The sequence below is a fragment of the Betta splendens genome, chromosome 12 (assembly GCF_900634795.4).
Source record: "Betta splendens chromosome 12, fBetSpl5.4, whole genome shotgun sequence".
In the NCBI taxonomy this organism is placed as follows: Eukaryota; Metazoa; Chordata; class Actinopteri; order Anabantiformes; family Osphronemidae; genus Betta; species Betta splendens.
This window is the reverse complement of record NC_040892.2, coordinates 4138717-4148931: the sequence shown is the minus strand read 5'-3', so window position 1 is coordinate 4148931 and position 10215 is coordinate 4138717. Positions and strand designations below refer to the sequence as shown.

Below are 10215 nucleotides of genomic sequence, written 5' to 3'. Positions count from 1 at the left end.
GGTTTTAGATCAATGATCAATGGGAAACAATACTTAGTGTCCAAATAAGAGGAACTAAAATTTCTACACTTTTGACTTCTGAGAAGTCTCAGGGTCAAATGTTTGCAGAACTAAACATTCAGTCTCCTTTAATCAGTCTGTTTGGTGTTTTGCTCCTTTGCTATTTTACATATATTTTTATATTTGATGCCCACATTATGTAAGCATAACCCTCTTACATGGTGTTGTACCTCTTTGATCTGAGGATTTGTTATTGGTCGTCATGAAAGTGCCAGCAGATGCAAAACTTATCAAAATCCTGCTTATGCAACATCACCGCTTGTGCAGATCTGTGGCAGCAGCTTATGATGCTGCCTTCAAGTCTCTTCAAGTGAATTTATAGACACCAGGCCGAGTCAAATTTAGCAGTCAAGACTTTGTAGATGTGTCTGAGGAGGAATTTAAAAAATGACTACTGGAAATCAGTTATACACACAAGGAGCCAATGTAGAATCTGATGGATCAGTTTCCTCCTTATAGTCTGTTTTGTACTTTTTGACGTGCTGCATTCTGCAGATTAGGTCTGTTCAACAAAGCTTCCTGTATTTCATGAGACCTGGCAAATGTGCTCAACCACAACGCTTACGCATGTGTGTGTGTTAAGAGTGCACATCGCACACCATTGTGTGATTGGTGGCTCCGTGCAGCAAGCTTCCGTACTGCATCTCAGCGTGCAAAGTGCATGTTTGTGTACAAACGGTGTATGAATATATGGTCCTTGTGACGCGGGGCGGGGAGGGTGGCCGGCGCGGCTCGCATTTCTCATTGGCTGAAATCTTTTCTCTGGCATCTAGAAAACGTGATCCTGCCTGCAGAGGCACTGCAGTGTGTGATGCAGCTAGAGAGAAAGAGCGAGCGAGAGAGAGAGAGAAAAAGAGTGTGAGAGCGAGAGAGAGAGAGAGGGAGAGAGAGAGAGAGGAGGGGGTTTGGCCGGGCAAAACAAGCCACATGCATACGGAGGCAGCCAGAAGCACAGAGGCAGATTGGGAGAGTGTGTGCTTGCGTGTGTATGTGTGTGTGTGCGTGTGTGAAAACACTGCGCATGTGTGACTGTGAGGCAGACGGAGGAGGAGAGAGAGGAGTAATGAGCGGCAGCTGAGTCAGGACGCGAGGCAACAGCAGAGGAGAAGGCAACGGAGGAGAGGAAAGGGTTACACAGAGCAGAAGAAGGAGACGGGCAGAAAGAAAGACGGGGATGTACGTGAGGAGGAAGGCTCAGGTCAGCGCACACAATAGGCTGAGTGAGACTGAGGGCTAAAGGATGGAGAATGAGCCACGGCTCATCCAGGGAGGAGAATAGGCGGCGGAGTGAAGGACAAAGGTTCCAGGCGCCAGAGGAGAGGAACAAGGGATGCGGAACTCGACAGGAGCAGCTTGAGACATGACGCATCCACCTCGCAACCGCTTCCTCCATCTTACGTCTCCTCCATCTTCTCCATCGGCCGCTGCTGCTCGTTCGTCCGGCTCCGGTCCAGCGGACGCCACGGAGCATCGGCGCTGAGGCGTCGTCCCAGCGGCCCCTGGGTCCGTGCAGCAGACAGGTGAGGATGAGAGGATGAGCTTCGTCACCATTTCACCACGGCTCCCGAGCCGCGCTGTGTGATCGCATGAATCTGTGTGATGGGAGTGAAGGGGTGAAGGCTGAGGTGTGGCTGCTTTTCCATGTGAGTAATATGCTGGATGCACTTGTTGTTGCTGCAATTTACATGGTGGTTGCATCACACACACACGAGCACGCAGCCCCCCCCCCCCCCACACACACACACACACACGCACACATGCATGGATGCATGAATGGAGACACATTTACTCGCCGCCATATTCGCACAAACCACAAAGAAGGAGAAAGCGCGTGTGTCTTTGGGTGTCGATGGAATCTCGCGGGCGTCACGTCTCCGGCGGCGATGACATTTGACAGAGCTGTGTGCAGACAGACAGAGGGGGCAGGGGGGGGGGGGGGGGGTCGGTTATAAGGACAGGGCAGGAACTGGCTGTTCTGTAGCTGTCAGCGCTGAGGCATCTCGGAGCCGGCCGTACGTCGGCTCTGCAGTGAGACGCCGTGTTGTGATTGCATAACTGCTCTCCTCCAACACCCCCCCCCCCTCCTCCTCCTCCTCCCACATAACAGCACGCTGAACCATCTCACGCGGCCCAGATATTCCGGCCAGCTCACCTCCAGCTGAGCCCGGTGGCTCCCGGGCCGGGGCAGCGCTGCCGTGTGCTGAGGCGGCCGCCTCACAGGCGAAATCAATCACCGTAATCACTCAGGGCGCTGCTGTTACTGAAGAGCGCAGCATTTGCTGGAGCGTTGCGCTCATAAATCTTCTATGAGCGGTGTGTGTGTGTGTGTGGGGGGTGCTGCTTGTGGCTTTTATTTTTCTGCCGTGATGCGGTCGGAGCTACATGCGCGGGAACAAAGAGCACTGGCTGTAATGAACTGCGAGGCAAAATGTCTGCGTGAATGACGGAGGGCAGAGCGATTAAAAGCAACACCTCCCAACGAGACGCCGGCGAAGCACTCGCTGCTAATAGAGAATCAGCCATGGAATGGGAGAACCTTATTCATTCACTTCAGCCGGACCCCAGCGGTGATTGTAATTCATTATATTTCACCCAATCCCTGGTTTCCACATAAATACAGTAAATCTGGGGATTTATCCTCGGGTCGCGCTAAGACCTTCACATGTTACATAATCAAAATACATCATATCCCATGGAAGTGTTGTGATGCTTTTTAGCAGCCGAGGCATGAATGTGGACACGCGTCTCGACATAGCTGGAATACCTGACACGCTGCTGGTATGTGGACCCGGACCCTGAGCTCAGGCCAGGCCAGAGCCCCGGTGGACGGGCGGACAGACGGAAGGACGGACGGATGGACGGCAGGAGGGAGAGACAGGGCTTTTCATTGAGGGAAAAGAGAGAGAGAGAGAGAGAGGCTGTGAGTGACTCATACTGTAAAAAAACAAGCATGATGCTGATCTCCAGTCTTCACAGGTGGATTCTGTCGAGTGTGACCAGACTCTGTGTGCGTGCGTGCGTGCGTGTGTGCGTGTGTGTGTGTGCGTGCGTGTGTGTGCGTGTGTTAGATATAACCCACCAAAATATTATCCTTAATAGCACATTTGTTTGTGTGCTCACTGGAATGCAAAGGGTGGTGCTGCCTACGCGATACACGGCGTGTGTGTGTGTGTGTGTGTGTGTGTGTGTGTGTGTGTGTGTGTGTGTGTGTGTGTGTGTGTGTGTGTGTGTGTGTGTGAGAGAGACTCCACGCTGAGAGCAGGCCAGTGTGTGTTTAACAGTGTGTGCTGCTCAGTCTTCGGACATGTCTGTGATCAGCTCCCCTCTTCCTCCTCGTGCTTGTGATGATGAGGTCAAATGCCTGGCTTGATTTCATTAGTGTTATAATTCCTCTGCAGACACACACACACACACACACACACACACACACACACACACACACACACACACACACACACACACACACACACACACTCAATGTCAAGGCTGCGGGAGAGCTGCAGCAGTTTACACTGCGTTAATACGGTGTCCGGGGCAGAGACGAGCTCCTTACGTAACCACAGCGGGTTCTATCTATTAGGAGGAGGCTGCAGCAGCGCCGGCCCGTCAGACGCAGCCGGCCTCACTCATCCGCCCTTCTCACCGCGCTGTCACCGAATTAGGGGTCATTTTAGCTGCGCCGTCTCCCCCCAGGGCTCCTCACGTTGTCTGGTCACTTTATCGGCTCGACACAATCAAACACAAGTGTGTCTGCAAGTTGTTTTTACACACAACCAGCATGTGTGTGGCTGGAGCTGAACCGTTCAAATATTCAATTTAATAATTATGAACTGACTTACTTGTGCCCGTTCACAACAGAAAGTATTCAATAATTCAATTTGATAATTTAAATATCCGAAGCATAGGTTAATTTATCATAAACAAACTAGTCACAGACTGTACATTAGTTCATTGAATAACAAGTAAACATATATATATATACACATAAAAGTTACAAAACAGGTTAGTGAAGGTTTTGCCTTGAATTGTCTTAAGTAGCAATAAACTACACAATTAATTACTTGTAATATTTTTTTGTAATTTTTAATATATTATTAAACAGTGAGAGTCTTTATCAGACTTTGGGATTTGGATTTTTTAGGCAACTGAAACATCTGTGACGACACGTGTCAGATTCTCTTTCAGCTGAAGCGTTGGGTCTCACAGAAGGTGAATGAGGATGATAAACGCAGCTACTTGGGGAGGAAGCGCTGCAGCTCTGCAGGGCTGGTGGCGACGGGAGTCTCTCAGAGCATTGCCAGTATTTGTGTGAGGTGCGCCAATAAGTCAACAGGGCTCAAGGAGCATAAAGAATAAAAGAATAATTCCTGTTTGTGCAATAGGGACCAACGCGCCGTGTGAAAGGAGCGCTTCCGCCTGTGAGACGCATCGCTCTCACTGTGAATCTTCAGCTGAGGTCGGGGGCAGAAAACCACAGAGAGGTGCATAGATAAACAGGCCATAAATAGAAAGCAGGACCGGCTCTGAGCTTCCGCTCCTCCTCTCCCTCCCCTCGTCACCATGTAGGTCACCTCCTGTGCTCAGGCCTTTTTTCTCCTCTAATGACTCATCACTGTTGACAGTTGTGAGCAGAATGAGGGATGTGTCATCCTCCCTCTTGCTTTTCAGCGACTCTTTTGGTTAAATTAAGACAAAAAAATTCCTCCGTACACTTTTCCATCCTTCATAAACCCACACAGAGGATGACACAACACCGTGGCTGCACATTGTGACCCGTTCCCACGCGCGTTACAGCCGGACTGACGCAACCCGTGATGATGATGATACGCGGCAGGCAGAACGACACTAGCGAGACCACAACGTGTGTCACAATCTGCTGCTCAACTGAAACGATTACAACTGAAGGTTATACGAGAAAACAGGAGAAAGGACTCAACCTGCTCAGATCACACTGATAAAAACCTTTTTTTTCCTCTTTTCACAGACAGACGGGCCCAAAGGAATCTCATTATAAGTCTGAGCCACTGGAAAAGGGAGCCAGGCACAGACGCACCCTCCAGGCTCCTATCACTGGGCTGGGAGCACTGGTTCAGAGTGGGATCCTCCCACCTTGGAGGAACTCAGGAGCTACTCCCTCCCTCCTGGCCAAGGCCGAGGAGCGGGTCACACGGGGTCATCGGACCAAACGGGACCAAGAGAGACTGGACGCCGGTCTCGCTTTTATTCTCACGCTCTCGAATTAACGCGCAAAAACAGGAAGTTAAAGAGAAACGGGCGTAAAGGCTAGTGGGGATTTATTTTAAGACGCCTCCTGGAACTTTGTGCACTGTGTGTACTGTATATATGTGAGCATCTGTGTGCATAGATTATTTATTGGTGTTATCGCTCAACTGGGCTTCTGTGTGTATATAAGTTCCTGCAAATCGCCATCAGACGCAGAAACACAGAACATCTGCCTGTCAACAGCCGACACTGGTCCGAACCCGTGATCTGGACTCGTCTCACGGTGAGAGCTGCTGCGGCTCAGCCCCTTCGTCTCCACCCTCACAAAGACCCCGCGGCGCCTCTGAGGGGAACATGGAGCCTCACGCCCTTCGCGAGCACCCACGCAGGCGCGTCCAGCGCTGAACTGCGCCGCAGCCCCGCCCTCCACCGCCCCCCGGCCGCGCGGATGTCCTGCCTCCGGCGCCAGCCCGTCGCCATCCCCATGGACACCGTCAAGATCATCCAGTCGGAGAAGTTCCCGCGCGAGCGCCCCGCGCCCGTCACGCAGCCGCGCTACGCGCCCCCGCCGCGCGTGGCGTGGGACGGCGGCGGAGAGGGCGAGATCATCGTCAACCAGGCCTGCAGCGACCTGACGCTGGACGTGGCGGTGTCCCCCCGCCCGATGGTGTCCCCCCCGCCCCCCCTCACGCGCCGGGAGCACAGCTTCCTGGCGCCGCGCAAAACCAGTGCCAACGAAATCTGCTACCACCAGTTCCACTACAAGATGGAAGACGTGATCGTCAACCAGTACGTGCTGCGCTCCTCGTCCACCTCCTCGTCCACCTCCTCCTCCTCCTCCTCGGGGCCCGTCATGCCCTGCGAGCCCCTCGACTGCCCCACGTGCGGCCACACCTACAACTTCGCCGGGAAGCGCCCGCGCATCCTGTCCTGCCTGCACTCGGTGTGCGAGGAGTGCCTGCAGATCCTCTACGAGTCCTGTCCCAAGTACAAGTTCATCTCCTGCCCCACGTGCCGGCGCGAGACGGTGCTGTTCACGGACTACGGCCTGGCGGCGCTGGCGATCAACACCAGCATCCTGAGCCGCCTGCCCTCGGACCCCAACGGGCCGGTGCAGTGGGGCGGGGACGCCGACCGCAGCTGCTACCAGACGGTGCGCCAGTACTGCCAGTCAGCCTGCACCTGCCAGATCGCCAACCCCCTGTCCTCCTGCGGCATCATGTAGACAAGGGGGGGACACCGCAGGCATGACCCCCCCCCACCCCCCAACACTGTCTTCATCTATAAGCTGTACCCCCTCTGCCAACCCCCCCCCTCCTCAGACACTCACTGAATAAACCCCCCCACAGATGTTATCTCTATATATTTAATAGCACAGATGGATGCTGTGTGTGGGACTAATGGATGCTGGTGGTTCAATAAATAGTGAATACATGTATTTTATGTATGGACTGGAATCCTGTTCACCCTCTCTCGTTTGGTTGGACGTGTTTGTCTTTGACATCTCTTTACATGGGAATGCCAAGGGGGCTCTATGCCCCCAACCTAGGTGAATAAAGAATAAATAAAAAGCTAAATGCTTCTCTGTGTGGCCTCTGTCCGTCTACACAGTTTAATTCAACCCCTTCGTTTTACCATACGGCTCGAAAAAAGTTACGTCTCCCAATAACCCTTTTTAGAAGCTGTCAATTCATCAGTTAATTTGATTTAAGTTAAATCGATTTATTCATTGAAGTCAAACTAAATGTCAGTTTTATAAAGTAATTATTGGTTTAGTGACTGTCAGGACTTGCTTCTTTTAAATTCTTTTAAAATTCTTTTCTTTTATTGTTGGGTTCTGAGCGTCTAAAAAGATGTTATTTGAAGCTCTGGTCATTCATGATGAAGCCTCCCTGATATTTTTCAGTAGATTAAACAATTTAGTGGATTTATGGAAAAACTGTTCTGTCCTTTGTTCATTGACAGAACAGGAGAGTCAGCACATGCAGAATGTTTGAAATGTATAGTCCTACTTTTAATTCTTTCATTTTTTAATGTGTTGATAGCATATAATGTTGTTGGTACTGTATGTTTTTCTTATTTTATATATAAATATATATATTTATATAGATATTTGATGTTTATTGTGTATTATGCTGCAAGTTTTTAGGTTTTTATAGAAAATTATACTATTTATTAGTAAAAATAATACAGGCAGTCCATTGATGGACAATAAATAAACACAGCTGCTCCATAATGAAGGCTGCAGTGACAGAGCTCAGGTTCATGCAGAGCAACTTGTTCTTCACGAGTGAAGGCGAGGAGTCCAAAGACGAGGAACAGCGCGGTCCATTCACTGGGGCAGGATCGTCCGTCTCCTCCTGAACAGCTGGCTCAGCCGCCGCCGGGTCGAGTTCCTCTCAGGCGGCTGCGTGTGTTGGCTGTGGAGATGAGGAATTCATCAGACACGCGGAATTAGGACACGGTGGCTGAAAGCGGACTCCCCCAAAGCCTCTGCATCCACCGTGCATCAGGCCGGCGGCCATGTTGGAAGAGCACCCACACTTCAACTCAAGGCACAGTGAATCACAGGAGATGCAGCCAGCGAGCGAGATCTCACCTCTTTGAGGAAGCGTCTCCTCGCAAAGACCCGATCCTGAACTTCCAGCTCTTCTTCGGTTTGTCCGTCTCCTCCACTATAGATTCCTAGGAACAGGCCTCTTTTAGAACCCACTCACTCCGCATCACGTACCTGCTCTTTAGCTGCGGTTTTAAAGCGTCTGCTGCCTTTGTATAAATAATGTGCGTTTGTACGTTACCAGCTTGTTCTGCTCTCGCTCGGCCTCCAGGCTCAGGTCGTACGTGCTCAGATGCTGCCCTCTGCAGTCAGCGCTCAGCTTTCCTTCAGCAAAAACGCATTCGCTTAAGAACAGAGGAGAAACTGAGAACGCAGATGAGCTGAAGACGAAGAGAAGCTGACTTACTTTTATGGAGAGTTGCAATAGTTGAGTCTGAAGCCGATCTGGCCCGAAAGTGTGTGTATGGGTTCCTTACAGAACTGTTCTCTGCGTGAGGTGTGTTTTCCAGCCTTGGACAGGAAGACGGTTTCTCCTCCGCGTCTTCAGAGTCGCTCCATGTCTGGAGGTCCTGTGAAAGTCATCAGAGAGACCCTGAAGCCACAGGAAGTGTGCTGCAACGCGGTGACGGCGCCTCCGTTCTCACCTGCGGCCCGAGGCGCTCCTGCAGAGCCGCCGTCTCCGTCTGTGAAGCTCGGTTCTGCATGTGTTGCCTGGCGAGTTCCTCCAACCGCTGGCAAAGCTGCTCCAGGTAAAGGAGCCCAGGACTCAGCTGCTGCCGTCGCTCCCCACACACGTCCTGCACAGATCGAGCGGTGAAAACCTGAACCTGTTGAGTCAGATTCGTATGATTGACACCTGATGAGGTTTTCATATACTGAACAGAAGAAAGAAAGTGTAATTAAATATAATGCCATGTATGAACTCGGATGTCTCTGTTGTCTGTCAGGAAGGAAACAAACAGCGTTCGCACGCACCCATGGTGAACGAATGGTGGTAAATAATCCTGTTGTTTGATGAGGCTGTCACGCCCCGTCACGGATCCTTCTGCGTTGCTGTTTGAATCGCGTTTTAGACGGAGGCGCTTTCGTCCGTCATCGGCGCCGCAGCGCGTTTCTCCAAACAGCGCGGCGGAGACGCTCGCTCGGCGCCGTGCGCTCCCGCCCGCGGCCGCGAGTCACCGGGCCGACCGGTTTGTGGCGCCGCACGCACCTGAAAGAGCGCCTGAATGAGGCCAACACGCCCCGGCCCGCTCTAAATTAGAGAGCGGCGCCGCTGGAGCCCTTTAACTTCGGGGAAGTGGAGGCCGCGCGCGTTCCGTGGGATTTCCCGGCGCCTCTGCTGTGCAAGATCGCACATGTCGCTGTGACTAACTGAATGAAACCGGCGGAGGAACGCAGCGGAGAAACGCTCCAAAGCTAAAGCGGCCACTGACATAAACAGCGTCTCACCTCTGAGCCCGGCTTCCCTCTCCACCTCTCTGACACCGACGGGTCCACTGTCCACCGTGGATGGAGGTTCTGTGACCTCTGACCTCTCACTAGCTCAGACGAGTGCCGTTTGGGCGGCGAAGATGAGGAAGGCCGTCGCCTCGGCGCCTCGTCCGCCTCTGGTTTGCCCCTCAGACTTTTGGACTTAATCCTCTCCAGCGCCTGCTCCACTCGGTGGTTCGGACCCTGCGGGGCCGCACCGGGCCGGAGGCGCGGGGACGAGGACAGGAAGGGGGACTGCGAGGCCGAGGCCGGGCTGAGCTCGTCGCTGTCCCGCTCCGCGGCGTCCGTGGAGCAGGACGTCCCGGCCTCCACGCCGGAGTCCAGCGACCCGCACCAGTGGGCGCCGGCGTCGCTGGAAGGTGCCGGGGAGTCCTCATTGTCCCCGGCGGGGTCTGAGTCGGAGCGCTCCTCAGCCTCAGCCACCCACAGCTCCAAAAGGTTCCCAAAGCTCCGGTACAGGTTCATGCAGCGGCTCCGGCAGCGCTCACAGACAGACAGGCGGTGATGCAGACCACAAACATCTGCTCTGTTCTCTCACCACGCCTCTTGCACCGTGTCTGTCTGTCTGTCTGTCTGTCTGTCAGTGGCAGCGCAGGGCTGCGTGTTAATACCCGCTCCTTCCTGTCACTAACACTGGGAAACGGTGACTCACCTGCAACGTTATTTGAAATATCAGAGTCGTCCTCCCACCGGTAGGAAGTCCGAGGTGAGAACAAGTCGTGACACTGTCGCACGGATTCCAGCCTGTGCGTGTGTGTTTACACACTCCAGTTCATGCATTGTGCTTTTCTGGGGCTGAAAATGCTGCATCAGCATTATAGGTTCACAACGAATCCACAGAGACAAACACCAGTTCTATGATTCATATTAATGAAACCTCTTTG

The 10215-nt window shown here is 52.6% G+C and overlaps 2 protein-coding genes across 4 annotated transcripts; one reads left to right on the top strand and one right to left on the bottom strand.

Moving 5' to 3' along the window:
* Positions 1 to 931: 931 nt before the first annotated feature.
* Positions 932 to 6860, top strand: rnf208 (ring finger protein 208). Of its 2 annotated transcripts, none has more exons than XM_055513448.1 (2): positions 932 to 1580; positions 5049 to 6860. In XM_055513448.1, exon 2 carries the CDS (start codon positions 5732 to 5734, stop codon positions 6506 to 6508), a length of 777 nt encoding a protein of 258 aa, XP_055369423.1. In that variant the 5' UTR covers positions 932 to 1580; positions 5049 to 5731; the 3' UTR covers positions 6509 to 6860. The 2 variants fall into 2 exon arrangements, with proteins under 2 accessions (XP_055369423.1, XP_029024881.1); XM_029169048.3 differs by having other exon boundaries at positions 5045 to 6860.
* A 565-nt stretch (positions 6861 to 7425) lies between these two features.
* si:dkey-106l3.7 (uncharacterized) lies at positions 7426 to 9951 on the bottom strand. 2 transcript variants are annotated; one of them, XM_029169020.3, is made up of 6 exons: positions 9290 to 9951; positions 8485 to 8667; positions 8247 to 8409; positions 8082 to 8164; positions 7883 to 7968; positions 7426 to 7703 (listed from the first exon to the last, which is right to left on the bottom strand). In XM_029169020.3, the coding sequence occupies exons 1-6, from the start codon at positions 9794 to 9796 to the stop codon at positions 7616 to 7618; spliced, it is 1110 nt and encodes a 369-aa protein (XP_029024853.1). In that variant the 5' UTR covers positions 9797 to 9951; the 3' UTR covers positions 7426 to 7615. The 2 variants fall into 2 exon arrangements, with proteins under 2 accessions (XP_029024853.1, XP_029024854.1); XM_029169021.3 differs by having other exon boundaries at positions 8485 to 8637; positions 9290 to 9945.
* Positions 9952 to 10215: the final 264 nt, after the last annotated feature.

Bases quoted from the DNA above. Each gene is read 5' to 3' on its own strand.
- rnf208 (XM_055513448.1), top strand. From the start codon at position 5,732: ATGTCCTGCCTCCGGCGCCAGCCCGTCGCCATCCCCATGGACACCGTC.
- si:dkey-106l3.7 (XM_029169020.3), bottom strand. From the start codon at position 9,796: ATGAACCTGTACCGGAGCTTTGGGAACCTTTTGGAGCTGTGGGTGGCT. The intron at 8,668-9,289 runs GTGAGACGCTGT...CTGACTCAACAG, and splicing joins GAGGGAAGCCGGGCTCAGAG to GTTCAGGTTTTCACCGCTCG. The intron at 8,165-8,246 runs GTAAGTCAGCTT...TTTTTGCTGAAG, and splicing joins TATTGCAACTCTCCATAAAA to GAAAGCTGAGCGCTGACTGC.